At 38.7% G+C, this 14262-nt stretch overlaps 1 protein-coding gene across 1 annotated transcript in view; it reads left to right on the top strand.

Annotated features, from left to right (window-relative positions):
* LOC150081652 (long-chain-fatty-acid--CoA ligase 1-like) overlaps positions 1 to 14262 on the top strand; it is a 216281-nt gene that overhangs the window by 97189 nt on the left and 104830 nt on the right. Inside the window, exon 8 of the mRNA XM_090379515.1 lies at positions 784 to 816. Within this exon, the coding sequence (XP_090235641.1) occupies positions 784 to 816 (33 nt within the window). The remainder of the gene's footprint in view (positions 1 to 783; positions 817 to 14262) is intronic.

Below are 14262 nucleotides of genomic sequence, written 5' to 3'. Positions count from 1 at the left end.
TGGGCTATTGGCTGCGACATGCCCGGATAGTAGGGAATGTAGGCGGTGGAGCCAGGTGTGCCCCTCTGAGTACCATGTCCACAACAACCTTCAATCACGTTCTGGGGGTATCCACATCTCATAAGGTCGGCCATGACCCTGCTTGATTTCTTCCTCTCTATCCTCTGAGGATGATAGGGAGAGATATCAGATTACACTAGGTGTCTTGTCTAGGTGTATCCTGTATAATCTCTTTAACCAGTGACCCCATTATTTTCTCTGGAACAGAAGTTAAACTTACAGGTCTGTAATTATTTTTAGTAGTAGTAGTGGTATGTGATGCAAGAATTGCCTTTTGTGTTATTCCTTTTTTTCCCCCAAATATTGGATATCTGCACAGTGACTGATTTTGCCCATATTTCCTCATTCACATAACTTTGTTGACTTCAGGACCTGTAATTTAAAAGAAGACATTATTGAAACTGCATGAAACTTGGTAGGTTACTATTTGTGTAACAATGTTAAAAATTATTGTACATTAAGTACAGAAATTTTTAATACTGTACTGCTACCCTTTCATATTCAGGTCATGAACTTTTCTAATTCCTCTCTTATTGAGCATATATATTTTTGTATAATTATGCAGGAAAAATGTCACCTTACACATAAAAAAATCAGATTCATAATTGATATATTTGTTTTCAGTGAATACAAATTACTTGTAATATTTTTCAGTATTTTCAAGTTTTTTTTAGAATTGAAGCACTTTTATACATTTATGTATTTCTTTGTTATATTTCACAGGAACTAGGCAAAGCAAATCCACAAGAACTTGTGGTAAGTGGAAGAAAAACACTTTATATATTGAAAATACTTAGGATAAAATTAATATTAATTTCAGTATTTTAATTTGAATAATAGTTTATAGAGAGTTTTTGATAGTTTTGAGAGTCATGAATATTAATAAAATTACTTTAATTAATATTCACTATTAATAATATTACTTTAATTAATATTCATAATTGGCTGTAATGTTCATTATAGCCAATTATGCATATATCCCAACTTTTAGAAGCTTATAATGTGGCTGTGGATAGCTATAACTGAAAGCAATTTATTCTGGTCTACAATACTTATAAGGACTACAGAAACAAAATATGTTCATAATGGCTGTAGTTATGTAAAAAAAATTAAGAATTATTTTCTTACACTGATATGCATTTCAGTATTAGCATTTATTGTGCATATGTTTTTTTGCACCAAAGAGAAAAAGAAAAACACCTGTTTTATGTGTTTCCCCATTCCCATAGGTACTAATTCAGCAAGCATTTTAAATAGGTGAGACTAATTCTTACACTGTTTATGTGCATGTAGCAGCCTTAAAAAGGTGTCAGGGATTACAATACTTGCTGTGTTTCCTCATAAGACAAGTACTTAACTGTACACTAATGTAGAAGTATAGCAAATAAATTTGATTTATTTTAAGGTCATCAGATGCAGCCATTCTAAGGTTTTCAGAGACACGGTGCCATTGAGTTGAGGGATGTGAAATTTGAATGTGTTGTGTATAAGATGTACAGAAAAGACAAGACAAGAGGGGAAGGAGGAGTTATGCCCTTGGTTAAGCATATCATCCAGCATAACCCCAGGGGCTAACATCTGGTGAGTATGGGCTTGGCACACCCAGGGTCCTAAGCTGGATATCATCATTCTTCTCTTTCTTGGTGATTCCCTTCTACTTCTCACTCTTGTTTTCTTTCTCGGGGTAATTCAGAAATTTTTTTTTTTTCTTGGCTGGTGCAGCATAAGCCTCAGGCTTCCTTGCACCATATATAATAATAATAATATATATAATTATAATATATATAATTATATAATAATAATAATAATAATAATAATATATATAATTAATAATAATAATAATAATAATATCACTTGGATTCTAAGGCAGTGTACCCATTTGAATTGGGTGGCCAGTACACTGTTTAGTTGATTTTGTGTGACATAGGCATTGGAAAGGTAAAAATGAGCATTGGCACGAACAGCCATACAGGCATATTGAGTGGGTCAATAAATCAGAATGTCTTTTAGCATTACCATTAGTTGAGGCATATGATTGAAGAAAGCAAGCTTATACAGCATCACCCAAAAAAAAAAAAAATACCTTCCCATTTTACCCATCTGGTCATCCAAATGTTTGTCTAGTTCAGCTTTAAATTTATTTAAGCTATCGACTTCCACAACAACAAATGGAAGTCTTTTCCAGCAATGAACTACCCGCTGACTAAAGGCAAACTTCCGCACATTTATTCTACAACTGTCTTTCCTCAATTTGAATCTATGCCCCCCCTAAGGTTCTTAATCTGAGCAAGTGGAAGTATCCCGTCAGCATTGAGCCTGCTCAAACCGTTCAAGACCTTATACACCTCGATCAGATCACCTCCCAGGTGCCTAGATAATGCTGCAACTTGCAGTACTTAAGCCTTTCTTTGTAAGCGCACCACTTTGTTCCTCTTACTAATCTTGTTGCCCTTCTCTGTACTCGTTCTAGCAACTCTACATCCTTCCAAAAATGAGTCCTCCTGTATACGGTACTCAAGGTGTGGCCTAACCATTGCCTTATACAAGGGGATAATCACCTCCTTGTCTCCGTTAGCAAAATTCCTATAAAGTATATCATTGACAAAACTCTATGACCTGCTCTGGCAGCCCATTTGCACTGCTCAGAGAACTTCATATCTGACTGCACAATTACCCCCAGGTCTTTTTCATTCTCCACCTCCCTGGGTGTAGTACCACACAGTTGATACATTTCTCTTGAGTTAGTGCTACCCATATGGAGTACTTTGCATTTGTCAATATTATAAATTTGTCAATATTGTCAATATATAAACTCAGCCCATCTGCCTAACATTTCTAGATCCTGTTGCAGTAGCATACTGTCTTTACTGTCATTAAAAACCCTGCAAACCTTTATATCTTCTGCAAATTTGGACATTAAGTCTGATATACGTTCATCAATATCATTGATAAATACACAAAACAACAATGGGCCCAGCACCGAACCTCGGGGGACTACCCCTAATAACATTAGTCCACATAGAACAGTGTCCATTTATTACCACCCTCTGCTGTCTTCAACTCAACCATCCCTTTATCCATTGCAGTAACTTGCCCTTAATGCCATACTGCTCCAACTTGTATAGCAGTCTTCCATGTGCAACAGTATCAAAAGCTTTTGCAAAATCCAAGTACTGTATATGATATCAAAATTATTTTTTGCACACAGTTCCTTTGTGACCACATCATAGTATCCAATCAAATTGGTCAGACAAGACTTCCTCTTAACAAACCCATGCTGTGTCTGAACTATTACTGCTTTCTTGTCTAGGTGAATCCTGTATAACCTCTTTAACCAGTGACTCCATTATTTTCTCTGGAACAGAAGTTAAACTAACGGGTCTGTAATTATTTGTAGTAGTGACATGTGATGCAAGAAAGCAAGTGTATGAGCTTATGCAGCATCAGCCAAAAAAAAAAAAAATTACAAAACAATTCCCTCCAAATGTTTGTCCAGTTCCTCCTTAAATTTATTTAAACTATCAACTTTCACAACGACAGATGGAAGTTTGTTCCAGCAATTAACCACCCGCTGGCTAAAGGCAAATTTCCGCTCATCTATTCTACACGTCTTTCCTTAATTTGAATTTATGCCCCCTTAGGTTCGTAACCTGAATAAGTGGAAGAATCCCATCAGAATTCAGCGTGCTCAACCCATTCAAGGCCTTATACACCTCAATCAGATCACTGCACAGGTGCCTAGTCTCCAGCCACTGAAATTTGCAGAACTTAAGCCTCTCTTGGTAAGAGGATCCCTTCATTTCCCCTCACCAACCTTGTTGCCCTTCTCTGTACACGCTCAAACAAATATACATCCTTCCTAAAATGAAGCCTGCAGACCTGTACGCAGTACTCAAGGCGTGGCCTGACCATTGCCTTATACAGAGTGATAATCACCTCCTTTTCCCTGCTAGCAAAATTCCTATATATCATTGACAAAACCCCATGACCTGCCCTGGCAGCCTGTCTGCATTGGTCAGAAAACTTCATATCTGCCTGCACAATTACTCCCAGGTCTTTTTCATTTTCTACCACCTTAAGTGTAGTTCCACACAGTTGGTATGTTTCTGTGGGGTTACTTCTACCCATATGCAGTACTTTTCATTTGTCAATGTTAAACTTCAGTTGCCACTTCTGAGCCCATCTTCCCAAATTTTCTAGGTCCTGTTGCAGTAGCACAATGCCATTAACAACCCTGCCAACCTGTGTATCATCTGCAAACTTCGACTAAGCCTGATATACCTTCATCAATATCATTGATAAATATACAAAACAACAGCGGACCCAACACCGAACTCTGTGAGACTCCACTAATAACATTAGTCCACGAAGAGCAGCACCCATTGATTACCACCTTGTGTCTTCTCCCACTCAACCATCCTTTTATCCATTGTAGCAACTTACCCTTAATACCATTCTGCTCCAATTTGTACAGTAGTCTTCCATGCGCAACAGTGTCAAAAGCTTTTGTGAAATCCAAGTATATGATATCAAAATTATTTTTTGCATCCGGTTCCTTTGTAACCACATCATAATATCCTATCAAATCTGTCAGACAAGACTTTCCCTTAACAAACCCATGCTGTGTCTGAGCTATAACTGACGTCTTGGCTAGATGATCCCTGCAAGGCGCCTCCATAGCCAGGTGGGAAGGAGCAACAGTGCGTAGCACATGCTTCTTGATTAGACCGGAGTTCGAGCCCGTCACCACCAAATACGGAGAATGCAGTAAGGTCAGGGAATGACCACCGCATATTCCCGGAGCAATATGGCCTTAGTTGCTAATGCTCCTAAAATTCAAAGAACAAGAACAAGATCCCTGCAATGCATCTTTAGCCATTGATCCATTATTTTACCCGGAATAGAAGTTAAACTAATTGGTCTGTAATTACTCGTGTCACCCTTCAATCCCCCTATGTGAATTGGGGATGGATTTGCACATCTCCAGTCCATGGAGACCTCCTCTGAGTCCAAGGATGCTCTCATAATTATGGGTAAGGGTTTACTTACTTACTTTGCCACCTCCTTTAATATAACTGGATAGATCCCATCCATCCCAGGTGCCTTTCTTATGTTTAACTTCAACAATTTCTCCTCCTGCTCTCAGTTATTACAAAATCATTAACCACCCTGCTACAATTTGATAACCTTTTGGCATTTTCAAACCTTAATAACTCCTCATTTCTGAATGTAGATGCAAAACACTCATTCGGTTTGTTTGCTATCTGAGCAGGATCACGAACAGTCAAACCATCGATATCAAGTGGACCAATCAGATTCATCCACTTCCTTTTAGAGTTTATATAAGTAAAGAAATCCTTGCTGTTTTTCTTAGCATCCTTCGTCAAATATTTCTCATAATCTGCCTTCGCCTGCCTAACCTCCTTTGTGACTTGATTACAGACTAGCTTATATCTGCCATAGGCTTCTGTGTCACCTGATAATTTATATGCATCCCGTGCATTTTTCTTCTCTGTCACGAGTCTCATTAGTTCATTTGATAACCATTTAGGCCTAAATCCTGAACAATATTTCTTAATAAGTATGAAACTTTTAATAGCTTCCGCAATTACTTCCTTGAATGCTTCCTACTTAGAATTTCTTGTTGGAAACACCATCAGTTGATCCCACTGTACAGAATTTAAAAACTGTCTGAGACCACTGTACTCACCTTTATGGAAGCAAAATCCCTTTCCTTTACACCTGATGGTAGTTACATGTTTAAGTAAATCCCACATCAGTATACTGTGATCACTGCCACCTAGTGGTTCCTTTATCTGCAAATTCTTAATACACGAATGATAACCAGATCATTACCCTCTCTGGTTGCCTCTCGAACATGCTGCTGCAGAAAACAATCATCCAATAAATCCACAAACGTCTTACTAGTGTGCGAGTGACCAAACTACAAGTTGCAGTCAATATTTGGGGAGTTAAAATCCCCCATTATAAGACATTCTGATTTACTAGCCCACTCTATTTCTCTGTACAATTGTTCATTATACTCATTTGAGTCATTAGGCCTATAACACACTCCTACTCTTATTTTTGCTTTCGCAGTGCTTATGTCACACCAAGCTGACTCAACAGTGCACTGTTCATCTATGTCAACTGGATGCACTTCTTTTCATTTTATGTTTTTCTTAATTAAGAGCATAACACCTCCTCCCTTCCTATCCTATCTATCCTTTCTGTACACATTGTACTCCCCAAATTCCAGTTCTGCATTCCTTATATCTGTGTGATACCACAGATATAAGGAATCTCTGCTATCCCAACAATATCCGCCTTTGATGTCTTGACCAACACTTCAAATTCATCAAATTTATTTACTATACTTCTAGCATTGGTATACATGCAAGTATACCAATGTGTCACCCTTTGAACCCCCTTTGTGAATTGAGGATACATTTTCACCTATCCAGTCCATGGGGACCTCCCCTGACTCCAAGAATGTTCTCATAATTATGGCTAAGGATTTGCTTACTTCCTTTGCTGCCTCCTTCAACATAACTGGATAAATTCCATCTGCACCAAGTGCTTTTTATATGTTTAACTTCAACAATTTCTCCTCCACTTTGCTCTCAGTTATTACAAAATCACTTATCTCCCTGTGAGAGTTTGATAAACTTCTGGCATTTCCCTCCTTGAATAACTCCTCATGTGTGAAGGTAGATGCAAAATTCTCATTCAGTTTATCAGCTACTTGAGCAGGATCATCAATTGTCGAACCATCTACGTTGAGTGGACCAACTGATTCATCCCCTTCCCTCTAGAGTTTACATAAGTAAAGAACTCTTTGCTGTTTTTCTTTGTGACCTTTGCTAAAGATTTCTTGTAATCTGCCTTTGCCTGCCTAACCTCCTTTGTGACTTGATTACAGACTAGCTTATATCTGCCATAGGCTTCTGTGTCACCTGATAATTTATGTGTCCCACGCCGTTTATCAGCTGTGTCAGCTGATAATTTAAATGTGTCCCATTCATTTTTCTTCTCTGCCACATGAGTCTCAATAGACATCCGTTTAGGCCTAAACCTTGAACAGTATTTCTTAGTTGTATGAAAAGCCTTGTAGCATCCAAGATTAATTCCTTGAATGCTTCCCATTTAGAATTCACCGTTGGTAGCATCATCAGTTGTTCTCACTGTATAGAATTTAAAAACTGTCTGAGACCACTGTAGACACCTTTACAAAAACAAAAACCATTCCCTTTACCCTTGATAGTAGTTACATCTTTAAGTAAATCCCACATCAGTACATTGTGATCAGTCACCTAGTGGTTCCTTTATCTGCAAATTCTTAATGTATGAATAATCACTGCTGATAATCAAATTAAGGGTATTACTCCCTCTGGTTGCCCCTTGAACATGTTACTGTAGAAAACAATCCTCCAATAAATCCACAAAATCTTGCTAGCGTGCGAATGACCAAACTACAAGTTCCAATCAATATCTGGAAAGTTAAAATCCCAAATTATAAGACATTCTGATTTACTGGCCCATTCTATTTCTCTGCACAACTGTTCATTGTAGTCATCAGAGTCATTAGGCCTATAACATACTCCTACTCTCATTTTCCCTTTCTCATTGTTTATGGGCCCCGAGTGCCAAGCGATATTAGTGACCACAGCGCCTTTCCAGAGTGATTATCTAGTACGCTTAATTGTAAATACGTTTCTCCTGAGTTTCGAAAGTCCGATAACTCCTGAATATTATAATTAAATAGATATATTCAAATACTATAACCTAGAAAGGAAAGCCACCTTTCTTTAATCCCTCTTTTTATTTTTAGTTATTACTAACCCTTTTCTTCGCTTGGGTCACTAGGCGGCACCGCTCTTGCCTCCACGTGGCGGGGCTGGTAACCTGGGAGAAAAAGACAATCTCCCGGGGCCAAAAAGAGCATATCATGAGTAAATCAAACTCAGACTTATCTGGGCTGCCAGACGCAACCCAGATATCAAAAAAGAAAGACAGTTCCACAGCAGGAACGGCAAAGCGCCAAAAAACTGAGCCAGAGACATATCCAATTCCAACCTATCTAATCATCCATTCAACTGGTGAGAATGCAGTTGGCAAACTCTCTCCCTTTAGAATTCAAAAGGAATTGGAAAGTAAAGCAGGATCTCCGAAATCCGTAAAAAGACTCAGATCAGGAGATATTCTCATTGAGACATCTAATACCAAACATTCTGAGCGACTTCTGAAAACAAATTTCTTTGCAGGTCTCCCAGTAACTGTAACACCCCACAGATCACTAAACACCTCTAAAGGAGTGATCTCAAACTGGGACTTACTAGATGTAACTGAAGAAGAAATGCTAGAAGAACTGAAAGAACAAGGAGTTATTCATGTCAAGAGAATCTCCATGAGAAAAGATGGTAATCTGATCCCTACCCGCAATCTGATCTTGACCTTTAACACACCGAATCGTCCATCATCCATTAAGGCCGGATATCTGGTATGTAATGTCAGACCATATGTCCCAAACCCGCTACGGTGTTTCCGATGCCAGAAGTATGGACATTCCCAAACAGCTTGCCGGGGAACCCCTATTGCGCAAAGTGTGGTTCAATCGAACACGATTGCGAAAACTGTAATGCTCCTCAATCAGTATGTCCAAATTGCAAAAAAGATCATCCCGCTTATGCCAGAATATGCGAGCGCTGGAAAAGTGAGAAACTTATCCAGAAATATAAAACTGAGCATAATGTTTCTTACCAAGAAGCAAAAAGAATCATCTCACCACCAATTCATGCAGACAGACCTACGTATGCCCAAGCCACCAAAAAATTCCAATCAACCGGATCGCAAACTGAAATAACAGTACCTCCAAAACAGTCTTTCTCAAATTACTTAAAATCTTTGTACAGTGCAACTCAAACCCAAGCAGTCAATACACCAATTACCATACCACAAGAAAACATACACACTCCGGATGAAGGATTTAAAGAAAAACATATCCTACCATCTAGTCACCAACAACAAATGGACACTAAAGAAAAATCAGCAGATGACCCTGTTCTTCAAATCTTTGTTGAAGAAGATATGGACACCGAAAGGCCTTCCTTCCCAAAAAAAGATAAAAACAAAAGTGAAAAACAGAAAACCTCAACAACCCGAAAACGCTCAGAAAGTCTAATAAGAGATAAACAATGAACAGAATAATACAATGGAACTGTCGTGGATTCCGCGCCAATATCGATGACCTATACGATCTTTCCTGTAAATACTCACCAATATGTATCTGCCTTCAAGAAACTTATTGCTCCTTATACATCCCACCAAGCTATACCTTCCAACAAAATGATCTCAACAATCTTATAGCTCAACTCCCAACACCTTTCCTCATTCTGGGAGACTTAAATGGTCATCACACTCTATGGGGTAACAGCAACATCGACCAAAGAGGAAAACTAATTGAACAGTGTCTAGACAATAACAACCTCCTTCTTCTAAATGACGGTTCACCTACATACGTTCACCTTCCTTCAGGAACAAGCACTGCAATAGACTTGTCTATCTGTTCAGCAACCTTATATCCTAGTCTAAAGTGGACGGTAAACAACGATCCGCTACATAGCGATCATTTCCCCATAATAATTGAATTACTTAATAAGCCCTCTCATCATCCTACTAAAATTCCACATTGGCTCACTGAAAAGGCAGATTGGCAGTCCTATAAAAAATTAACTAAGCTTGATCCTGAAATAATCCAAAATTCCACAACTGATGAAGCAGTTCACTATGTCACAAAAACGATATTACATGCAGCAGAACAAACTGTCCCAAAAAAAAAAAAAAAAAAAAAAAAAAAAAACTACAGTGGATGACTCTGTCTTGTGTGGATGCCAATTCTTAGTCTCTTGGATTTTACTATTTTTAAACTGTGTTTCAGGTCTTCCCCCCAAGTATGTTGGTGTGTCCCCTAAAGAGTAATGTGTGGTGAGTTGTGTGACATATTTTTCAGGTCAAATAGTGAAGGAATAGCGCTGTGCTATTTATTTCAAATTTCCGAGATTTTTAGCGTTCTTAAGCCTACATTATAATGCAAACATGGCTGCCACTTAACATTGATTCCTTCACTGTTTGTTTTATTTTCTTCTGGCGTCTTTGACCTCTAATTTTAGAGTGTCCAGGACTTTCAAACATCTTTTGGCAACACCGGGTGACTGTTTGGAGCAAGGGGTTTTCAACTATATATTTGTCTAGTGCTCATACCCAGTCATTGAAAAAATATGAATAAATTGGCCTCTGCCTTACAGACTTTGAAATTGTTGTAATTTGCTTTATTTTGGTAGCCATATTGTCTTCCCCAACGTGGGAGCCAATCAAATTGGTCTTTTACTTTTTTGGCGGGAATTGATCTTAGCATTACTGCGTAGTTTTAGTGGGGTTACATATGTTTTTCCAAGGGCTGGTGACTGTTGCTTTTCCCATACTGCTTAGGTTTTTGGTTAGTAATGGCTGCCTCTAGTAGAGGCTGACATTTTGTTCTAGCGTTATAAGATTTAATTACCATGACGTCTTTCCTGCTTTTCGGCCATGTTGTCATAAATATGTATCTCTCTACAAAAGTATTGGGAACCCTCTTTGTATAATTTGTTACTCTGAGGTATTTCTTATTTATATCTTGCTTGGGTGTTTGTTTTTGGCTTGTATATACTATATTTAGGTTATTGGTTTTCTTTGGGGGTGCTCATAGTGGTTTTTGGGCTACTTTGGGCTACAAATTTCTTTTCTAAATTACTCAGCTTGTATGGGTCCTAGAGTTCTGATCTTAGGTTCTTTGGTCTTATTTTTTCTTCCTCTTTCCTGCCAAGGGGTTTTCAGCTCCCCCTGGTGGTAAGTTTCTAAGTTCGCTTATAACTTCTTTTAATTGCACCGAAACTTTTGGCAAGGGTCTGCCCATTAAACTAGACATACTTTTCTTTACCATATCAAAATTTCAGCTCATTTCTCCCAATAGTTTTTGCGTTAGAGGGTTTTCTAAAAAACCAGGTTTTCATCCAGGTAAATTTGCTATATTTTCACAGGTATTTCAAACTCTTATAACTTCTTTTCTATTGGTCCGATTTCTTCCAAATTTGATTTCTAGGCTATTCATCTCTTTCTCTTTCTGGTGGCACAGGTGGCGCCCTCTGGTGGAGACTTTTAAAAATTTTCAGTTTTTGTTTTTCGCTTTGGCTTTTCAATATGGCTGACTATTCTGCTTCACTTGACATCTTATCTCCTTCAGAACTGTTTCAAGCTCTCTCGAGGGGTTCTGTCCCCCCTTTTGTGACTCCTGACTCTATTGTTGTTCAGGAATCTTCTTGTGATCAGTGCCACGGGAAGCCTAGTGACTTCCCCAGATTGGTTAAGTTGTTTGATGAATTTAAAACGTGTAGAGATTCTTGTGAGTATCTTGAATCTAGACGTCGTTTGTCCCGGGAGGATGTGCTCATGGTTACGCAGGTGTTCGAACGTGTTGAGACTTTGTTTCTCACTTTGAATACCCATTATAACCATGCTTCTAGGCACGTTGATCTTCTACGGAACGGTCTCAAAAAGGTTGAAGTTAGTTATGACACTTTAAAGCAGTATATGGATACTGCTATAGTTCAAATTCCTCTAATTACTGCAGACTTAGCTCTTAGAGAGCAGGATCTAGTTCAAAAGGATGAAGAAATTAAACGTTTGGAATCTTCTACTCGGTCTTTGGCGGAGGTGTCTTTAAGGTTGGACCAGGTTTCTTCGGAACTTGCGGACCGTGACTTAGTAATTCAGCAACGGAACGAACAAATTTCTTGTTTGGAGCGCACTATTTCTTCCCTGGAGGCTTCTCTGGCTTCCTCGGGGGAACTTTCACAGAAAAATCAGTACTTATCTGACTTGCTTCAGTCTAAGGATCTTCTTTTGGAAGAACTGTCAACAAAAACCCGTATTCAGGCAGAGTTTCTTGATAGATTTGAAAATGTTTCTGCTTCTATCGATTCTCAGGATACCCAGCTTAGAGCCATTCAACTAAAACTAAATGATTTCTCCGAACAACTAACAGATGTTCTTGTTAAAATAAATCAGCTTCCTGATCCCGTACTTCCCCTGCCACAGGAAGAACTTATTAATAGGTTTGAGAAAGTAACTGCTTCTATCGAATCTCAAGATTCTCAGCTCAAAGTTCTTCAACAGACACAAGACACATTTTTAGCGAAATTATCAGAAGTAAGTGTTACAGCGGATCAGCTTCCTGACCCCGTTCCACCCGTGATTCCCCAAGTGCTCCAGCCTTCTTCATTGTTGCCTTCTACTGTTCCTCCTCTCCTAGCTGAAAAGTTTATCCTTTTAGTGAAACCGGACGTCAACTGCACCTTAACATCTAGTGCTGCTATTTGTTCCGCTGTCAAAGATAAATTAAAGAGTGTCTCCGGTCATGTTAGGTTCATTTCCATTCGGCCTACCCGAGAAGTTGGGCTTGTCATCGAGACTGCTTCTGCCCATGACCGCGACTCCATCAGACACTGTTCCATATTACAGGAACTTTCTCTTAAATGTGATATTCCCAAAAAGTTAAATCCGACCATGATCCTCTACGATATTCCTCGGAACACGGATAATTCCGTGCTTCTTGCTGATATCTACGGGAGGAATTTTAATTCTGACTTTCTTTCTTTTGAAGACTTTACACAGGAATTCACGTACAGATTTTCAATCAAGGCAAAGAACCCGAAGAATTTGCATTGGGTTTTTGAAACTTCTCCTCGTTTGCGTCGTCTTTTCATGGGTATGCGCAATCGCATTTTTATCGAATGGTGTGCGCATACCGTAAAGGACTTCGTTATCACTACTCGTTGTACTAACTGTCTTCAATATGGACACTCAGCTCGCTTTTGTAGGCAAAAATTACCCAGATGCGGCCACTGTGGCTCTGCGGGACATCAGATTTCCTCCTGCAATCTCCTGAATTCTCCACGTTCCTGTTCCAATTGTAAATTTCGGAACTGGACTCACGATCACTCCTTTAAGGACACAAGTTGTCCTGTTTATCAGTTAGCTCTTGACGCTGTGCGGTCTAGGACTGCCTACGCATAGCGTTCTTCTACACTTGTATATATGTTCACACTTAATCCCTATTTAAGTATTTCTTTAGAATTTTAGAAGTGTATGATATCTTATTGTTTGGTTAAGCTCTTTGCTGACCTCTTACGGTGCTAGGAGCACTTATTGATTAGATATAATTGTACTTATAGGTTCTTCATTTAAATTTAATGAGAATTTACTCTACTGTAATGTTATCACTTATGTTCTTTGAGATACTTGCTTGTTATTGCTCTTCGTCTGAAATATTTCAGGACGTGTTGTTTGGGTATACCTATGTTATGCTTACTCTTACTGTAAATGTAATACCTCGGCTTATCTAGTCTCACCAGTATATATATTTGGTGTAACTTTCTTTTGTTTAACGTATTGCTAGGATTACCTTGTTTTTTGTTGGTATATTTATTTGGTGTAAATTTTCCTTGGCTTATGATGTGTGGGGGTTGCAAGTGTCGACTTCCCACATGTCATGGGCTTTGTTGTTTTTGTCTTTCTTAGTATTATTTTGGTGGTGGGGGCCCTGCCAACATTGACGTGTTTTCTATTGCGAATTTGCAGCAGACTTTGCTCGGGGAGCTATATTTTGTTGTAGAGCTTGTCTTTATTACCTAGCCTTGTAGTATAATTACCTTACCGCTTTCTCTTCTCTTGATTGATGTTTCTTGCTTCTGCCGTGTGGTGGGTGGGAGTCCAGTTTGTCTGCTCTCCCATCTACCATAGGCATTAGCTGTTTTTCGCGTAACAGTGCTTTGTCCTTGTAAATAATCCAAATTTATTGCTTTGTTGCTAATATTCTTTTTACTGTATATCCTTCTTTCCACTGTAGTCTTTGGGAATTTCATTCAAATTCCCCTTACCTTCTATTGATAGTAGTTCCTGGCTACCTCCTCGTGGTTAGGGACGGGAGCGGCGGGTTAAGATAACTCTTTTCTTGGCCCCCTGCTGCTAAATGCCAGGTGCCGGCAATACATACAACGCGAACAACATATTACACTGCACTAGTTTACAAACTTTTAAATTATCTATCCCCTTCTTTCTTCTCTTTTTTTTTTTTTTTTTTTTTTCCTGCCGGCTTTTGGCGCTTTG

Source organism: Mastigoproctus giganteus, chromosome 8 (assembly GCF_048544385.1).
Source record: "Mastigoproctus giganteus isolate SK-2022 chromosome 8, ASM4854438v1, whole genome shotgun sequence".
Taxonomy (NCBI): Eukaryota; Metazoa; Arthropoda; class Arachnida; order Uropygi; family Thelyphonidae; genus Mastigoproctus; species Mastigoproctus giganteus.
This window is presented reverse-complemented; position numbering and strand designations above follow the sequence as displayed.